This window comes from Gorilla gorilla, chromosome X, assembly GCF_029281585.2.
Source record: "Gorilla gorilla gorilla isolate KB3781 chromosome X, NHGRI_mGorGor1-v2.1_pri, whole genome shotgun sequence".
Classification (NCBI taxonomy): domain Eukaryota; kingdom Metazoa; phylum Chordata; class Mammalia; order Primates; family Hominidae; genus Gorilla; species Gorilla gorilla.
In genome coordinates this window covers 51,079,742-51,098,266 of record NC_073247.2, presented here as the reverse complement: position 1 = coordinate 51,098,266, position 18,525 = coordinate 51,079,742, and the positions used below count along the sequence as shown (strand labels likewise).

The window sequence follows — 18,525 nt, the reverse complement described above, 5'->3', positions numbered from 1 at the left end:
AGGCATGGATGAACTGAAAAGCCCTTCAGAATAGAGCGGTGACTGCAAGAGCAAGGACAAAAACTATATGAGAGCCCGTGGCAGGGGATTTAAGGGCCGTTTTTGTGTGGGACTGACAGGATTTGGGGGATGGTGACGACCTCAGCATACACCCGACTCTATTAAAATTGAGTTACTCTGCCAGCGGCCCTGTCTCTACCCGCAATCATATTTTCTAGCACCTTTTCCCACAGTTTGGGAAAAAAAAAGGGCGAAAACGTTCTCCCACGTAACGCGCCGTGGACGTGTATGGGAGGAGCAAAGGCCTGAGAATCACAAGCGCGCGGCCGCTCCCATTTCTTCACGATTCCAGAACCAGAATTCACGAACATTTAGAGGAGGCCTCCCCTGGCTGTGTTTGTGCCCCACTTAGGAAGCGATGGTGGATTTCTCTGGGCAAATTGTCGCCTTTACAACGCCAGGGGGCGGAGGCGGGAGGGAGAGCGGCGAGGGTAAGGGCGGGGCAACTGCTGACGTTCCCGCTGACGACTCCGGCTCAGCCCTCACCCTGGTTTCCGGCGGCGCGCGGCTGCCTTTTCCGCTCTCCCGCGCGCTCACAGGTACCGCCTCACTCCCACGCGCCCCCCAGCGCTGCGGTGCTAGACAGCTGAGAGAACAGACACAGACCTGTCGGAAGGTCCTCTGCAGGTCCCCCTTCCGCTCTGCCGATCGACTTCCGCCTCGGGCAGTCAACATGTACGTTGCGGCTGTCTGGCGAAGCTGCTTCTGAGCGTTTGCGGAGGCGCAGCTTCCCCTCTGCGGGGCCGCCCTGCTTCCCCCCCATCCCCGCCTCCCCCCGCCCCTCGCTCCTGTCCCTGGGGTCGGCGGACTTCTCGCTACATGGGGGCGGGCTTCCGCGGTCGGCGCACGGCTTCCTGTTCTGAGGCGGCCCGGCGGTAGGCGGTGGCGACTCTGCCCGCTCCCGTTTCGGCGCGGTGACCGAGCGCCCGGGAGGCTCGAGGACCGCATCGTGTACCGTTGCGCCAAGCCCGGTCCTGCGCCGCCATGGCCCCAGTGCAGCTGGAGAACCACCAGCTGGTCCCGCCCGGAGGCGGCGGCGGGGGCAGCGGCGGACCCCCGTCAGCCCCAGCCCCTCCTCCCCCGGGAGCCGCCGTGGCGGCGGCTGCTGCAGCTGCGGCTAGCCCGGGCTACCGGCTGAGCACCCTCATTGAATTTCTGCTGCACCGGGCCTACTCGGAGCTTATGGTGTTGACGGACCTGTAAGTGCCCCGAAACCCCTGCCTGTTCCCCAGCCCCCCTTCCCGCCCAACCGGCTGAGACGTTTGCACCTCCCTCTCCCCGAGAGGCTGCTGTGTTCTCCGCTGGACTGCTTAGTCTAGAATTTTTGAACTCCTGGGGTTCAGCGGAGGTGGAGAAGAAGCTTTGTATCTGGGGTCTTCCTGGCAACGATGTAACAGAGACTTGTTAATTTTGCGTGTTGTTACACTTCCACTGAAAATTGTGTGAAATTTTTGTCCGAGTTCCCAACAGAACTCTCTTGATTTCTTGGCTGGAATACATAATATTCGAGCTTTTAGAAAAAACTCCATAGATGGGAAATTTGTATTACAGCCTCTTGACGATACGTTTTAAATGTAAGCTGTTATTGCTTCTAAGTTAATGCAGGAGCTACATACGTTGTGTATAAAATACAAATTTGAATTCAAAGTACTTTTTTTCTGGAACTTTTGAGTGTTTGAGGTCTTAATGAAGTTAGTGCGAGTACAATTTTTTTGTAAGTAGTCTGTTATTTCTTGGAGTATGAAGGGGGTTTATAAATCACCTAGTTACCCATGAAATGCCTTGGGGCATGATTAAGTTGTTAATCCCTTCAGAATAGGATCAGAATATACTAATGAATTTCAGTATGTGAAGAAAAGGCACCGTAACATTTTCGGACTCTGTTGTACATCTTATAACCCAGGTTCAGAAAAAGTTAATCAGAATTTTATTTTTTATCTATTGCAAGACTTCGGATCAGGGTTATCAATTGAGATACATTAGTATGCAGATATTAGGCTCTAAAGCGTCACAGTAATTTGTTTTTAGAGACTGATAACAGATACTTGTTTGCAGATGACTGAAAGAGTAGGCTCCACTTAACTCCTGTAAAACGTCATTCTCAGTTTTGATGTACTGTACTTTTTTGAATGGGACAGAAAAAAGTAGAGTTAAAGAAGCCTACCCATGGCTAATGAGAAATTTAAATCGCTGTCAGGTTTAGGGGCTATTATAATGATATACCTCTCTGCACCATTTATTGTTGGATTTCATAAAAATCCAAGAATATCCATGAGAAAGTTTCATGTATGTGAAGGTCACCTGTCCTATATAGAGCTGTGGAAAAAAAAATGTTGAAAACTGCTGCTATCGGTGGTGTAATTTGCTTTCCCATAGGGGATTTGTAGAAATTCCTTGAATTGTGGTTGTCTTTTTACTATTTTAGGACTTGGTTTATGAAGAGAGGAACATCTGTTTTATTGCCGTAGAATAAGTATGTAGTTATAGTCCCACACCCTTTATATGATGGTTCCCATATTTGTATCTCCAGCACAGACCTCTCTGATGAACTCCGGACTCTATATCCAGATGCCTACATTTCAGTATCTTGATGGGCATTTCAACATAGCAACTCCAGCACCAAACTCCTGATTCCACTGTCCTCCCTCCTGCAAAACCTTCTTTGCTATCTCACTAGTCTCTCCATTCTTCCTGTTGTTGCTCAGGCCAAATATTTTGGAATAACTCCTGGCTCCTCTCTCTTCACATCCTACATACATCAGCAAGTCCTGTTATCTTTGACTTCAGAGTCTGACCATTTCTCAACACTTCCACCAAGTGTTGGTCCAAGCCACCTAATCCTTCACTTGTGTACTGCAATAGTCAGTTCACTGGTATCTCTGTAGTTCCCTTGCCCCTTCTATAGTTTCTTCTCCACAAAATAGCCAGGATGATTCTTTTAAAATTTCTCTGCTTAGAACCCTTCGATGGTTCCCCATCTCACTGAGATGAAAGTGTTGATAATTGCCAGGTGTGGTGGCTTATACCGGTAATCCCAGCACTTTGGGAGGCTGAGGCAGGGGAGGGGGTCACTTGAGCCCAGGAGTTCGAGACTCTGTCTCTACCAAAAATAGAAAATTAGCTGGGTGTGGTGGCCCAAGCCTGTAGTTCCAGCTACTTGGAAGGTGGAGGTGGGAGGATTGCTTGGGCCCAGGAGGTTCGCTTGAGCCCAGGAGGTTGAGGCTGCAGTGAGCATGTTCGCACCACTGCACTCCAGACTGGGTGACAGTGAGATCCTATCTCAAAAAAAAAAAAAAAAAAAGTATTGGTAATCATCTGTATAGTGACCATAAAATTTATAGTCCAAACCGGGACACTTTTGAGCATAATGGGGCTGATGATAATAACGTCAGAACAAGAGGCATAAACCAGGACTGTCTTGGGCAAACCAGAAAACCAGAACATGTTGTCATCTTACCTTTAAGGCCTTACATGATGTGCCTTCTCTGTTCCTTACCTTTTTTTTTTTTTTCTCCAACCTTTTAACCACTTTTGGTTTGTCACTTACCTCTTTAACTGCATGTCCTGAAACTCTCCTCTTTGCTTATCCTGTTCCAACCACATTACCCTTCCTGATGTTTCTTTTTTATTTTTGAGACAGGGTCTCACTCTGTTGCCCAGGCTGGAATGCAGTGTGGCACAGTCATGCTCACTGCAGCCTCTCAACATGGGCTCAACTGCTCCTCCTGCCTCAGCCTCCCAAATAGCTGGAACTACAGGCATGCGCCACCACGCCCAGCTAATTTTTTTTATTTTTGGTAGAGACAAGAGTCTCACTATGTTGCCCAGGCTGATCTTGAACTCCTGGGCTTAAGCAGTCCTCCCACCTCTGCCTCCCAAACCTTTTTTTTTTTTTTTTTTGAGACAGAGTCTCACGGTGTTGCCCAGACTGGAGTGCAGTGGTGTGATCTCGGCTTGCTGCAGCCTCCGCCTCCCGGGTTCAAGTGATTCTTGTGCCTCAGCCTCCCGAGTAGCTGCGATTACAGGCATGCACCACCACACCTGGTTAATTTTTGTATTTTTAGTAGAAATGGGATTTCACCATGCTGACCAGGCTGGTCTCAAACTCCCAACTTCAGGTGATCTACCCACCTTGGCCTTCCAAAATGCTGGGATTACAGGCGTGAGCCGATGTGCCCAGCCTCCAAACCTTCTTGATGTTTCTTGTTAGTGCCTAGCACACTGCCATCTTAGAGCCTTTGCTTTTTCCCTAGAAATCTGTGTGAATTGCTTTCTCATTAGTCCTTTAGGTCCTTGTTTACATACAATTTATCAGAAAGATTTTCTCTGACCACCTATAAAATAGTACTCTGCCCCTTCACTCTGTCCTTCTTACTTGCTGCTTTATTTTTCTTTACAGCACTTATTGCCACCTGACATTATTAGTTTGTTGTCCATTCCCACCCCATGAGGACAGAGATTTTGATTTGTTTGTGACTTTCCCTGGTGCCTAGAACAATGCCTGGCACACAGGGCTTAACTAAGTATTTATTGATTTAATACATGAATGAATGAATTTTTAGAATTGTCATAAATCAATATATGGTTTGATAGAAGAAATAATAACTAGTGTTTGATAACTCTCAGTAGGGTGACTAGTTTGCAAGAATCTATTGTACATTTCAAAATAGCTAGATGAGAATAATTCAGATGTTTCCAGCATAAAGAAAAAACAAATATTTAAGGTGATGGATATCACAAGTACACTGATTTGATCTTTACAAATTATATAAATGTATGAAATTATATGTACTGTGAAACTGTACATGTTTAATGCATCAATAAAAATATTGTTCAAAAAGAATTGTAAACCATGGGAAATTTAATAGGAAAAGTTATTTTTGTTCTTGATACACAGGTATACTAAACAACTTTTTTCACTTTTGACTGTGGTAATTATTAATTAATTAGTTTGGGAACTTACCGTGGAAGTTCCTAAATAGTGTATTTTCCCTAAAAACTGTCAGGATTAATATGTTAATGTAGAGCCAGTGTTCGAGGTATACTTTATGAGTCTTTAGGGAAACAGTTACTTACTTCAGTAATATGTGATGCTTGTGTGTGAACTATTGAAGGTAAAAAGGACAACCTTGGCAACTTAGGTGGTTTTGTTTTGGTCTCAGATTTCTGGGTTTTTTCCTTCTGCTTGTCCACCTCCCTTCCCCCTCAACATACATGCTCTCATCCTAGAGTTTACTCTCTGCCTTGACTTTTTAGAGACCCAGGTTCTACTCTTTATTTTTTTTTTTTGAGACAGGGTCTTACTCTGTCACCCAGGCTGGAATGCAGTGGCACAATCATGGCTCACTGCAGCCTTGACTTCCAGGGCTCAGGTGATTCTCCCACTTCAGCCTTCCAAGTAGCTGGACTACTTGCCACCACACTTGGTTAATATGTATTATTTGTAGAGATGGGGTTGCCATGTGTGCCCAGGCTGGTCCCAAACTCCCGGACTCAAGCGATCTGCACCCCGCCCCCCCGCCACCAAGCCTCCCAAAGTGCTGGGATTACAGGTGTGAGCCACCGCACCTGACCCCCCCGCCCCCCTTTTTTTTTTTAAACTTCTTTTAATTCAGAAAATGCCAGGATCTCAGTCATGTAATCTTGTCTTATTGTGCTTTGGTGTAAATAAGTTTCTATGCCTTACTTCCCAACATTTGCATTTTAGAACTTTTACTCTAAATGGTAGCTTTCTTATCCATAAAAGAATTTCAAACAGATTAGGAGGAATAGGGGAAAGGGGAGGCAGGCAGCAAAGCCTGTCTTTTGTCCCTGAACTGATACTACCTCTGACATGAGATGGTTCTTTTAGGGTCTCTGAGGCAGGTAGGAGGAGTGGGAACAATGATTCCTGTTCTTTCTACCCCTAGAAACTCTGCTCCCCTTCTCCTCTTATAGATACCCATCGTTCTCATTCTCCCCCTCCCTTGAGGTGAAGACAAGGGCTGTGGCTTCTCAAGGAGTGTTCTCAAGAGGTTTGGCTTGTAGAGGAACTTGCCAGTAGCTGCCTTTATTTGCAGTCTTCTAACAGGGCCTTAATTTCTGCTTCATCTCTCTGGTCTGCTGGCCCTCCCAGCCCCCACCTAGTTCCCTTTATCATTCTGACCATAACTTTAACTTCCATCTCACCGTCTACCCTAAGAGTAGGAGGTAACTATAAGCCAGAGATCATTTTAATATTTTCTCCTCCTTGTACTTTGAACCTCTGGAAGTAGTTTTAGTTTTTCTGTTCCTGTGGCACGTGGGTGGGAGACAATCTAAATGGCTGGGTGTGTGTACTTCAAGAACTGATTAGCTGTGGGAGTGGCATGAGAGTTGTTTAGGCCATTGAATCTTGGACTATGGGATAGAGGTTAACAGAATGTGGCAATTCAGGAGGCATTAAGGATCTTTCTAGGCATCAGTGGATGTGAATGTTAAATGGTATAGCTTATCTGGGAAGAAGTTGACATTGGTTGCTGGCTATCAGTATTGGAGGACTAGCAAAAAGAAACTTAAAAATCCTGTTGGAGCTGTTTAAAAGCAATAAAAATTTTTCATCTAACCACCATGCAACATAATTACTGTAAAACCCTTGACATACACTGGTCCTTTTGTATGCTTAGCTTCCAGTTTTGTCCACCATAACACAATGTGGAGGGATTATTGCTTGGAAACAGGTATCCATTGGATACAGGGAGGCTGGCAACCAAGTAGTAAGTTCTTCTGCATCTGTGACCATTTTGGTCTTAAAATAATCTTTTCTCTGACACCCTATGATATAGTGTGCTAATATGGGACTTGGGCTTTTTAAATGTTTGAGGTTCATGCAATACATTTTGAAGTATTTTGAATGGAGAAAAATGTTCTTTTGTTGGTTTTTGCCTTATAACCATACTGCTGGAAACTCATAAATCTAAAAAAGAGTAGGTAGCCACATGAGCCTGTAGTAGCTGTTTACCCAGTTTTTCTGAAACATTAACGTATTTAATAGAGTCAAAGTAAAGACTATTATCACATTAGAATGAAGGTATGCATGTATTTAATCCGTTTTTTTTTTTCTTCTTAGACTGCCAAGGAAATCTGATGTGGAAAGGTGAGTATGGAAAAAAAAAAACCCTTAAAGTCTCTTTATTGATCAATCTATGAGTGTTGGTGTGTGGGTATGGGTGGTGTAGGGCTGTGGATTGGAAACCTAGGCCCAAAGAGTCTAGAATGATTTTTCACACCATGTATTTAGGGAGTCCTGGGAAATGTAATTTCCTCACCCTTAACAATACTTGTTGTGAGACCAGTTCTAAATCTTCTATTCTACAAACCTTTATTGAGTGACTTAGGGTCAAGTCCCTAAGGGTGATATTAAGATAAAGAAGGTATAGTCTGTAAAGGAAGATGCTGAGGAGCAGCAGACTGGCTTTAGAAAGTTGACTGCCACGGGCATAGTGGCGGGTGCCTGTAGTCCCAGCTACTCAGGAGGCTGAGGCAGAATAATTGTTTGAACCCAGGAGGTGGAAGTTGCAGTGAGCCGAGGTCACGCCACTGCACTCTAGCCTGGGCGACAGAGCAAAACTTTGTCTCAAAAAAAAAAAAAAGAAAGTTGGCTGCTAATTTATCACTTGCAACAATGATGCTATTAAGTATCTTTAGAGAATTGACATTTGCCTACTGCTCCTACTGTTACATAGTTAACATTTTGGTTCAGTTGGAGCTTGGAGCTTAAGATTTAACTTAAGGCTAAAATGTTTCCAGAGGCCAAAGGAACAAGCCAAATTAAAGTTTCAAAGAAATCATTTGATGGAGATTTAAATTGTAACTACAGTATATGGTACTTGACCATATCTTTGGCACTACTTATGCTCCTTGGTTGATTTTTTTTTTTTTTATACCAAATCACTTGGCAACTTTTTAGCATTTCTTAATGGCAACACTCCATTGCCAACCCCAACTTAACTTTTTGATCGAATTAGAGATCAAAAAGGTAGAAGTGAAAGAGACAATTAGGGCAACCTGTGTTATGGTTTGGCTGGTCAGTATTAAAGGAGGAAAACGTTAAGTCAAGGATTTGTTCTGTCCGCTCTGGGGTATGAAGGGAAACTGGGCCTTTGAAAAACTGACTCATGTTGCCTAGCACTTGAGACAACATGGTGTCAGAAAACCATGTTACTATAGTTTACAAAGGGGGACATCTCCATTGTAGTAGAGGACTGCATTTGGGAAACCGAATTAATGATAGACAAGTGTGTTTGCTCTGTGAGAGGAGCAGAGACCTTGCATCCTCTATAAGCCATTGCTGAGTTAGAGTGAAAGGTACTGAGGTTCCCAGCCCTGAGATCTGCTGGATCTTAATGTGTGTTTAACATTTCTGCTATGTCTCAGTCTTGTCTTATGATCCTTCGTAGACACTGGCAAAGAGTCATAATTATGCCCTTGATTCTTCTCTTTATAGTACCACTAATCATATTGCTGGCCGATTTTTAAGAGAGCCTTTTAGGGTGCTTGTGGGCTATGTGTGCTCTCAGTAGGAGCTAGCCTCTAGCCTTCAGTCAGGATTGTACTTCAGCAAGAACTTTTACTTTGGTGCATTGCGTCATGGTGGTGGTATTGGCAAGATGCAGAGATGTGGATTGGATCTGCAGGTCATTGAACAGCTGTACTAAGATTAATAGGTCAGAGTCTACTTGGAGGGAGGTTAGTCCTGCTGGGTCTGGTCATCGGTCCTGGCTTGTTGAATATTTTTTTCAGTGTTTTAAAGTAAACCATAAAAGATATGATTATCAGTTTTATAGCTGCTATGAAGTTGAGAGATCTAGCTAACACGTTGATTGACATTAGTAAAGCTTTTGGGATTTTAGGATGAGATAAAAGTACTGATGAGTATTAGGGGAAAAGTAATAATAGTATAGGATAAAACTAGATATGGACAGACCTTTTATTTTTAGTACTCAACATAATTTCTTTAGCTTTGCTTGGATATTTTTTAATGTATCCAAGTTTGTCATTGAAATTAGTTTGGTAAAGAGTTACATAGTTAAGTTCTTTAATTGCTCAATCTTTCATGCTGGTGCAGGATGGGAACTGGTGCCCTTTTGTAGAATGAATACAGTTTCAGGCTTTGGTAAAGATCAGTTTCAATTCCTTTCACTTACCAAAAGGGTTACTAATTACTTACTAATTAAATTACTCCTAATTTCAGTTATGAACTTATAATTCATAACTCCTCATTTAATCCCTTCTGTGAACCAGTTTACTTCTACCACCATATACTGAATTTAGTATATTTTTGTAAACAACTTTTATTACAATATAAAATTAATTTTAAAATGTGACTTATTGCTGAAACATTCTATTGGGTTTATTGCTCTGAGGTGAAAAAGCATATGCAGATAATATACAAAATGTGACAACAGTTCATATTTAGATAAATATTTTAGGTGGCTCATTTTGTAGTGGTTGTAAGCAAAGGCTGATTTATTTATTTATTTTTTGCTTAGCTGAAATAAATTGTGAAATACTTTTTCTAATATGTTGGTTCATTAAGAGTTGTTTTATTTTATAGGAAAATAGAAATAGTGCAGTTTGCTAGCCGGACACGCCAACTCTTCGTTCGATTATTAGCTTTAGTGAAATGGGCTAATAATGCTGGCAAAGTGGAAAAATGTGCGGTGAGTTAAACTTTTTATTTTACTTTGTATAAAATAACTTTTTGAATGTTATGATAGACATAGTTTTACATTTTAGCTTTAACTTATCCCTGCTGATTTGAGTGACATGTGAATAATCATATTTCTGAATGATAATGTATATTTCTGCAGGAACTTAGTATTTGTTTATGGACACCTGATCAGAAAGAAGAGGAGATAGCTGGAGACATCATTACGTGAGGAGACTTTAAATATGAGACTGGAACTAAAGGGGGAAAATTGTTAGTTTATATTCATGCTATTCCTTAGAATTTGCAAGGTTCTCCCTTAAATTTTGCTTATGAATTCTTGACATCCTGTGAGAATGGCAGAGTTGCTTTTTTTTTTTTTTTCCAGTTTTACAGATGACAAAATGATAAGGTTCCTAGAAGTTACACGGCTTCTTCAAGGTCACAGAGGCTGATAACAGCATTTTTCTGTTTGTTTATCTACTAATTCTCTAAACCTCTAATAAGCACAGGGTATAGGGCACAGAGGATGGAATCTTCAATAAGGAATAGTCCCTGCCTTCGAGAACCTCATGGTCTTTTGACTGTTGAATCACTCTTTGGAATGCAAAGTGACATGCAGTGCAGTGTACCAAAGATGCTAAAATCTACCAAAAATAAAGTTTTATGCTATGTTCAAGAAGCGTTAAGGAGTAAAAACTTGATTTTTTTTCAGATTGTTCACTATTGGCATATAGAAATACTACTGATGTTTTTGTATGTTGATTTTGTATTCTGCAACTTTACTGAATTTATCAGTTCTAATAGTTTTTTGGTGTGGTCTTTAGGTTTTTCCAAATATAAGATCATATCATCTGCAAACAAGGATAATTTGACTTCTTCCTTTCCAATTTGGATGCCCTTTTCTTTCTTTCTTTTGTCTGATTGCTCTAGCTGGGACTTCCAGTACTATGTTGAATAATAGTGGTGAAAATGGGCATCCTTGTCGTGTTCCAGATCTGAGAGGAAGGGCTTTCAGTTTTTCTCCATTCAGCATGATAATTAGCTGTGGGTCCGTCAAATATGGCTTTTATTATGTTGAGGTATGTTCCTTCTATACCCAGTTTTTTGAGGGTTTTTATCATGAAGGGATGTTGAATGCTATTACATGTGTTTTCAGCATCAGTTGAAATGATCACATGGTTTTTGTTTTTCATTCTATAGATACGATGTATCACATTGATTGATTTGTATATTTTGAACCATCCTTGCATCCCTGGGATAAATCCCACTTGGTCATGATGAACGATCTTTTTAATGTTTTGTTCAATTTGGTTTGCTAGTATTTTGTTGAGAGGATTTTTGTATTAATATTCATCAGATATATTGGCCTGTAATTTTCTTTTTTTGATGTGTCTTTGTCTGGTTTTGGTATCAGGGTAATACTGGCCTTGTAGAATGAGTTTGGAAGTTTTCCCTCTTCCACTATTTCTTGGAATAGTTTAAGTAGGATTGGTATTAGTTCGTCTTTAAATGTTTGGTAGAATTCAGTAGTGAAGCCATAAGGTCCTGGGCTTTTATTTGCTGGGAGACAAATTATAATTAATATAATGAATTATAGCTCCATTCTTGTTACTTGTTATTAGTCTATTTGGGTTTTGGATTTCTTCATGGTTCAGTCTTCACAGGTTGTATGTGTCTAGGAATTTATCCATTTCCTCTAGATTTTCCAATTTATTGTCATATAGTTGCTTACAGTAGCCACTAATGATCCTTTGAATTTCTGTGGTATTAGTTGTAATGTTTCCTTTTTCATCCCTGATTTTATTCATTTGGGTCTTCTCCCTTTTTTTCTTTGTGAGTCTGGGTAAAGGTTTGTCAATTTTGTTCATTTTTTTCAGAAAACCAGCTTCTTGTTTCATTGATCTTTTGCATTTTTTCTTCATTTCAAATTCATTTATTTCTGCCCTGATCTTTATTATTTCTTCTAATTTTGGTTTCAGGTTTCTCTTGCTTTTATAGTCTTTAAGATGCATCGTTAGGTTATTTATTTGAAGTTTTTCTTCTTTTTTGATGTAGGCACTTATAACTATAAATTTATCTCTTAGTGCTGCATCCCATAGGTTTTGGTGTGTTGTGTTTCCATTATCATTTATTACAATAAATTTTTAAATTTTCTTCTTAATTTGTTCATTGACTCACCGTTCATTTGGGAGTGTATTGTTTCCGTGTGTTTGTATAGTTTCCAAAATTCCTCTTGTTGTTTTCTAGTTTTATTCCATTGTGGTCAGAGAAGATGTTTGATATTATTTCAGTTTTTCTGAATGTTTTAAGACTTGCTTTGTGGCCTAACATACAATCTGTCCTTGAGAATGATCTGTGTGCTGAGGAGAAGAATGTGTATCCTGCAGCCTTTGGATAAAATGTTCCATAAATATCTATTAGGTTTATTTGTTCCACAGTGCAGATTAAGTTCCATGTTTCTCTGTTGAGTTTCTGTCTGGGAGATCCGTCCAATGCTGAAAGCGGGGTGTTGAAGTCTCCAGCTATTATTGTATTGACATTTTGTTCTTTAATAATATTAGTATTTGGTTTATATATCTGGGTGTTCCAGTGTTGGATACATATATGTTTACAATCATATCCTTTTGCTGGATTGACTCCTTTATCATTAATGACCTTCTTTCTTTGTCTCTTTTCATAGTTTTTGTCTTGAAATCTATTTTGCCTAAGTATAGCTACTCCTACTCCTTTTTGGTTTCTGTTGACATATAAATCTTTTCCCATCCCTTTATTTTCAGTCTATGTATGTGTGTCTTTATAGGTGAAGTATGTTTCTTATAGGCAACGGATCATTGAGTCTTGTTTTTTTAAATCTATTCAGCCACTCTGTGCCTTTTTATTAGAGAGTTTTGTTCATTACATTCAGTGTTATTATTGATAAGTAGAGATTTACTCCTGCCATTTTGTTGTTTTCTAGTTGTTTTGTGGTCTTCTCTTTTCCTTCCTTCTTGTCTTCCTTTTAGTGAAGGTGATTTTCTCTGGTGACACGATGTAATTTCTTGTTTTTTATTTTTTTGTATCCATTGTATTTTTTTTTTTTTTTTTTTTCTGAGACGGAGTCTCACTCTGTTGCCCAGGCTGGAGTGCAGTGGCGCAATCTTGGCCCACTGTAACCTGTGACTCCCAGATTCAAGCGATTCTACTGCCTCAGCCTCCTGAGTAGCTGGGATTACAGGTGCATGCCACCATGCCCAGCTAATTTTTGTACTTTTAGTAGAGATGGGGTTTCGCCGTGTTGGTCGGGCTGGTCTTGAACTTCGGACCTCAGGTGATCCACCTGCCTCGGCTTCCCAAAGTGCTGGGATTACAGGCGTGAGCCACTGCGCCTGGCCCATTGTATGGTTTTTGATTTGAGGTTACTATGAGGCTTGCAAATACTGTCTTATAACCCATTATTTTAAACTGATGACAATTTGACACTGATTGCATAAACAAACACACAAAAAGAAAACTAATGAAAACTCTGCAGTTTAACTTTATCTCCCTCCTTTTTAACTTTTTTGTTTCTCTTTAGTTCTTATTGTCTTCAAAAGTTCTGTATCTTCAAAAGTTGTTGTAGTTACGATTTCCTGTTGGTTTACCATTTAGTCTTTCTACTGAAGATAGGAGTAGTTTACATAGTACAATTACAGTGTTATAATATTCTGTGTTTTTCTGTGTGCTCACTATTACCAGTGAGTTTGTACCTTCAGATGATTTCTTCTTGCTTATTAACATATTTTTCTTTCAGATTAAATAACTCCCTTTAGCATTTCTTGTAGGACAGGTCTGATGTTGATGAAATCTCTCATCTTGTTTGTCAGAGAAAGTCTTTATTTCTCCTTCATGCTTGAAGGATGTTTCCACCGGATATACTATCCTAGGGTAAAAGTTTTTTTCCTTCAGCACTTTAAATATGTCATGCCACTCTCTTCTGGCCTGTAAGGTTTTCACTGAAAAGTCTCCTACCAAACATATTAGAGAGCACCATTGTATGTTATTTGTTTCTTTTCTCTTGCTGCTTTTAGGATCCCATCTTTATCCTTGACCTTTGGGAGTTTGATTATTAGATGCCTTGAGTCATCTTTGGGCTGAATCTGCTTGGTGTTCTATAATCTTCTTGTACTTTAATGTTGGTATCTTTCTCTAGGTTTGGGAAGTTTTCTGTTGTTATCCTTTTCAGTAAACTTACTGCCCTTATCTCTCTTTTTCTGCCTCCTCTCTAAGGCCAGTAATTCTGAGATTTGTCCTTTTGAGGCTGTTTTCTAAATCTTGTAGGTGTGCTTCATTCTTTTTTGTTCTTTTGTCTTTTGTCTCTTCTGACTGTGTATTTTCAAATAGCCTGTCTTCAAGCTCACTAATTCTTTCTTCTGGTTGATCAACTCTGTTATTAAGAGATTCTGATGCATTCTTCAGTATGCCGATTGCATTTTTCAACTCTAGAATTTCTGCTTGATTTTTAAAAAAATTATTTCAATCTCTGTTAAATTTATCTGATAGGATTCTGAATTCATTGTCTGTGTTTTCTTGAATTTCTTTGAGTTTCCTCAAAACAGCTATTTTGAATTTTCTGTCTGAAAGGTCACATATCTCTGTTTCTCCTGGATTAGTTCCTGGTACCTTCTTTTGTTCGTTTGGTGAGGTCCTGTTTTCCTGGATGATCTTGATGCTTTTAGATCTGGGCCTCAAAGAGTTAGGTATTTATTGTAGTCTTTGCAGTCTGGGCCTGTTTATGTCTGTCCTTCTTGAGGAGGCTTTCTAGATATTCAAAGGTACTTAGGCCCCAAGCTCAATAATGCTGTGGTTTTTGCCGACTCATAGAGGTACTGCCTTGATGGTCTTGGATAAGATCTGGAAGATTTCTCTGGATTACCAACCAAAGGCTTTTGTTCTTTTTCCTTAGTTTCTTCCAAACAAACAAAGTCTTGCTCTTTGTGCTGAGCCACCTGGAACTGGGGGTATGGTGATGTAAGCACCCATATGGCCACCACCACTAGGACTGTACCAGCTCAGACCTGAAGTCAGCACAGCACTGGGTCTTGCCCAAGGCTCAGTGTAACCTGGCTACCACTTACCTTCACTCCAGGCCCTAGGGCTCTATGATCAGCAGGTGGCGAAGCCAGTCAGGTTTGTGTTTTTTGGGATGGCAAGTTTCCCCAGGCTTTGGGTGAGCCCAGAGATGCTGTCTGGTGGCCAGGGATTAGAGTCAAAAACCTTAGTAATTTGCCTGATATTCTTTTCTTACTGCGGCTAAGCTGGCACTCAAACCACAATACGAATTCCTTCCTGCTTTTCTCTCCCCTTTCCACAGGCAGAGGAGCCTCCCCCTTTGGCCATCACCGGCTCATGGGAGGGGTTCTGCTAGGCCACCACTGATGCTCACTTAAAATCTAAGGGTTCTTCAGTCAGCTTGTGGTGAATACTGCCAGGCCTGGGACTCATCTTTCAGGGCAGTGGGCTTCCCTCTGGCCCTGGGGAGGTCCAAAAATGCAGTCCAAGAGCCTAGGCCTGGACTTGGGGACCCCAAGAGCCTGCTTGGTGCTCTACCCCACTTTGGCTGAGCTGGTACCTAAGGTGCAAAACAAAGTCCCCTTTACTTTTCCCCCTGCTTTTCTCTAACAGAAGGAGTCTTTCACCATAGCCACCACAGCTCAGAATGTGCTTGGTGACACCTGAAGTCAGCACATTTCAGAGCCCAAGGTCCATGGCATACTACCTGGGTATCGCCGCTGGTTATTCAGGGCCCAAGGGCTCTTTTATTCAGCAGGCGATGAATCCTGCCAGGACTGGGTCCTTTCCTTCAAGGCAGCAGGTTCCCTTCTGGCCCAGGGTGTGTCTTTGTCATCTGTGAGCTAGAGCCGCGAATAGGGGCCTCACTACTCTGCCCGGTACCCTGTCCTACTGTGGCTGAGCTGGTATCCAAGATGCAAGACAAAGTCCTTTTTACTCTTTGCTCTCCTCTCCTCAAGCAGAAGGAAGGAGTCTCTTTTGTTGTCATAAGCTGCGCTGCCTGGGGCTTGTGGAAGGGTGGTGCAAGCACTCCCTTAGGCCCCCCAGCGGGTGTATCCCTAGGTCATGTGCCACCTAGTCCTCTGGCTCTGAGTCCAGCCTAGCACTAGGAGTTGCCTAGGAATTGCAGTGCTTGTGTCCTAGACAGCCTTTCATGTTTACCTAGGACTCCAGAGTACTTTGGCCCACATTAGCAAGGCTTGCTGAGAAACTCAAGTTCCAACCGCTGCGATGGGCAATTCTCTAGCCAAGGCTGGTCCAAATGCTCCCTCTGGTCCAGCACAGCTTTGCTCTCCACTATGACAGGGCAGTACTGAGTTCAGTGTAAAGTCCCCCAGTCACTGTTCTCTCCCTCCCTTAAGTGCAGGGCCTCTGTTGGGGTGGCAGGGGAGGGGTGGTGTCAGCGATTCAAGACTGCCTCTCCTGCCCTCCTCAATGCCTCTTTCAATGATATGAAGTTAAAACCAAGTACTGTGATTGCTCACCTGATTTTTGGTTTTTGTAACAGTGCTTTTCTGTGTGCAGATAGTAAAAATTTCGTGTTCCTGGAGAGGGGGTGACTGGTGTTGGCTTGTATTCCACCATCTTGCTCTGACCCTCTCAGCATTTTTGTTTTCTGAATGTAGATACAGATGTGTTTATGTCAGGGATAAAGTCCATCAATGAGAATTAGAGGGATTGTTCATGTTTCAGCACTTCTGTTCTCAACCTAATGATTATTTAACTAGTTTGTTAGAGATTCTTGATAATGATCTTTAGCCATGCCAGATGTGTTATGAGTGTATAGATCCATAGTTTATAGAACTCTGACTAATGGTAAAACAACCTGGATAATGTTTTGCGTAAGAAAAAGATAAAATATCTCTCATTCTCCTAGATTTTTTTTCAGTAGCTTTATTGAGATATAATTTACATACCATACTATTCACCCACTTAAAGTATACAATTCAGTGGTTTTTGTTATATTCACAGATACGTGCAACCATCATCACAGTCAATTTTAGAACATTTTCATCACCTCAGAAAGAAAACCTGTGCCCTTGAGTTACCACCCCAGCTCTCCTCTAGCCCTAAGCAGCCACTAATGTACTTTGTTTCAATAGATGTGCCTATTCTGAACATTTCATATAAATGGAATCAAATGTGTTGTGTTGTGATTGGCTTCTTTAACTTAGCATTTATTTTTTTAGTGTAGTATTTTCAAGATTGATTCATGTGGTAGCTTGTGTCACTACATTCCTTTTTATGGCTGAATTGCATGGATATACTACATTTTGTTTATCTGTTCATCAGTTAATAGGCATTTGGGTTGTTTCCAGTTTTGGATTATTATGACTAATGCTGTTATAAATAGTCATGTCCAACTGTCAGGATGTATGCTTTTATTTCTCTTGAGTGTATACCTAGGAGTGGGATGGTTAGGTCATATGGTAACTCTTTGTTGAACTTTTTGTGGAACTGCCAGACTATTTTACAAAGTGGCCACACCATTTTACATTTCCACCAGCAATGTATGGAAGTTTAGTTTCTCCACATCTATGCCAACACTTGTTGTTACCTGACTTTTTGAGTCTAGCCATCCTAGTAGGTATGAAGTGGCATCTCGTTAAACTTTTGATTTGTATTTTCCTGATGACCAGAGATGTTGAACATGTTTTCATGTGCTTATTGGCCATTTGTGTATCTTGTTTACAGAAACATTTATTTGGTGTTAAATTCTAAAGGAGATTATTATTAAACATATTCACAGCTGGTGTGTGAATACCTAAAAATAATATGGATTAGTTCTTTGTGAACTAAGACTATGTGAATGGATTCACTAATCAGTTACTCAAAACTCAAGTTTTATCTTTTATTTATTTATTTTAAGACATGAAGTCTCACTCTGTCACCCAGGCTGGAGTGCAGTGGTGTAATCACAGCTCACTGCAACCTCAAACTTCTGGGCTCAAGCAGCCCTCCCACCTCAGCCTCCCTGAGTACCTGAGACCACAGGCACTCACACTACTGTGCCCATCTAATTTTTAAAAAGTTTTTATAGAGATGGGGTCTTACTTGGTTGCCCAGGCTGGTTTCGAACTCCTGGCTTCAAGCAGTCTTCCCGCCTCTGCCTCCCAAACTGCTGGGGATTACAGGTGTGAGCCACCACACCCAGCCAAGTTTTATCTTTATTAATTGTATTTCTAAGTTCAAGGAATGTAGCTGAAGCTAGTGTATTTTGAGTTCAGTGAAGTAGTTTAGAGAGTGTTTCATTAATTGTTTATGTTTAAGTGGAGCGATAGGGGCTGGATAAACTGTGGCATCCCAGTAGGGCTGATGCATGTCTTTCTGCTGGGGAGGTCTTTGGTACTCTTTGAGCTTGACCTTGGTCTGATAAGCATTTTTACAGTGACCTGAGTTAAGGGAGATGTGAGATGGCCTAAATCTGAGTAAAAGCCAGTTAAAAAGTTGAGAATGTATTAGCAGTGTCATGACTGTTAATAAGAAGTTAGTGTTGGTGGCATTGATAGAAATTCATTGTACTAGTCATAGAAGGTAGCATTTTTACTGGACCATGCTGTATATTGGGTCTAACTAAGAATTAGAAGAATTATTTTTGTTGTTGTTGTTTCAGCTCTTCTGATTATTGACTTTCTTTGGGCAAGTGTCTTAACCTAAGCCTCAATTTTCTCATCTCTAAGATCATAGTAATTATCTGGTTGTACTTCCTAGAGTTGCAAAAATCAAATAAAATGTTTGAAAACACTGAGAAATTGTAGAGCACTGTG

At 41.1% G+C, this 18,525-nt stretch overlaps 1 protein-coding gene across 5 annotated transcripts in view; it reads left to right on the top strand.

Annotated features, from left to right (window-relative positions):
• Positions 1–525: 525 nt before the first annotated feature.
• Positions 526–18,525, top strand: part of MED14 (mediator complex subunit 14) — an 86,107-nt gene continuing 68,107 nt past the window's right edge. For 3 of the 5 annotated variants that reach the window (XM_031005818.3, XM_019019515.4, XM_031005817.3), the window contains exons 1-3: positions 788–1,259; positions 7,148–7,174; positions 9,635–9,740. In XM_031005818.3, coding sequence (XP_030861678.1) covers positions 1,045–1,259; positions 7,148–7,174; positions 9,635–9,740 — 348 coding nt within the window. In that variant the 5' untranslated portion in view covers positions 788–1,044. Of the gene's footprint in view, positions 736–787; positions 1,260–7,147; positions 7,175–9,634; positions 9,741–18,525 lie in introns of those variants that run through there. The other 2 variants (XM_055376428.2, XM_055376427.2) reach the window with 2 other exon arrangements.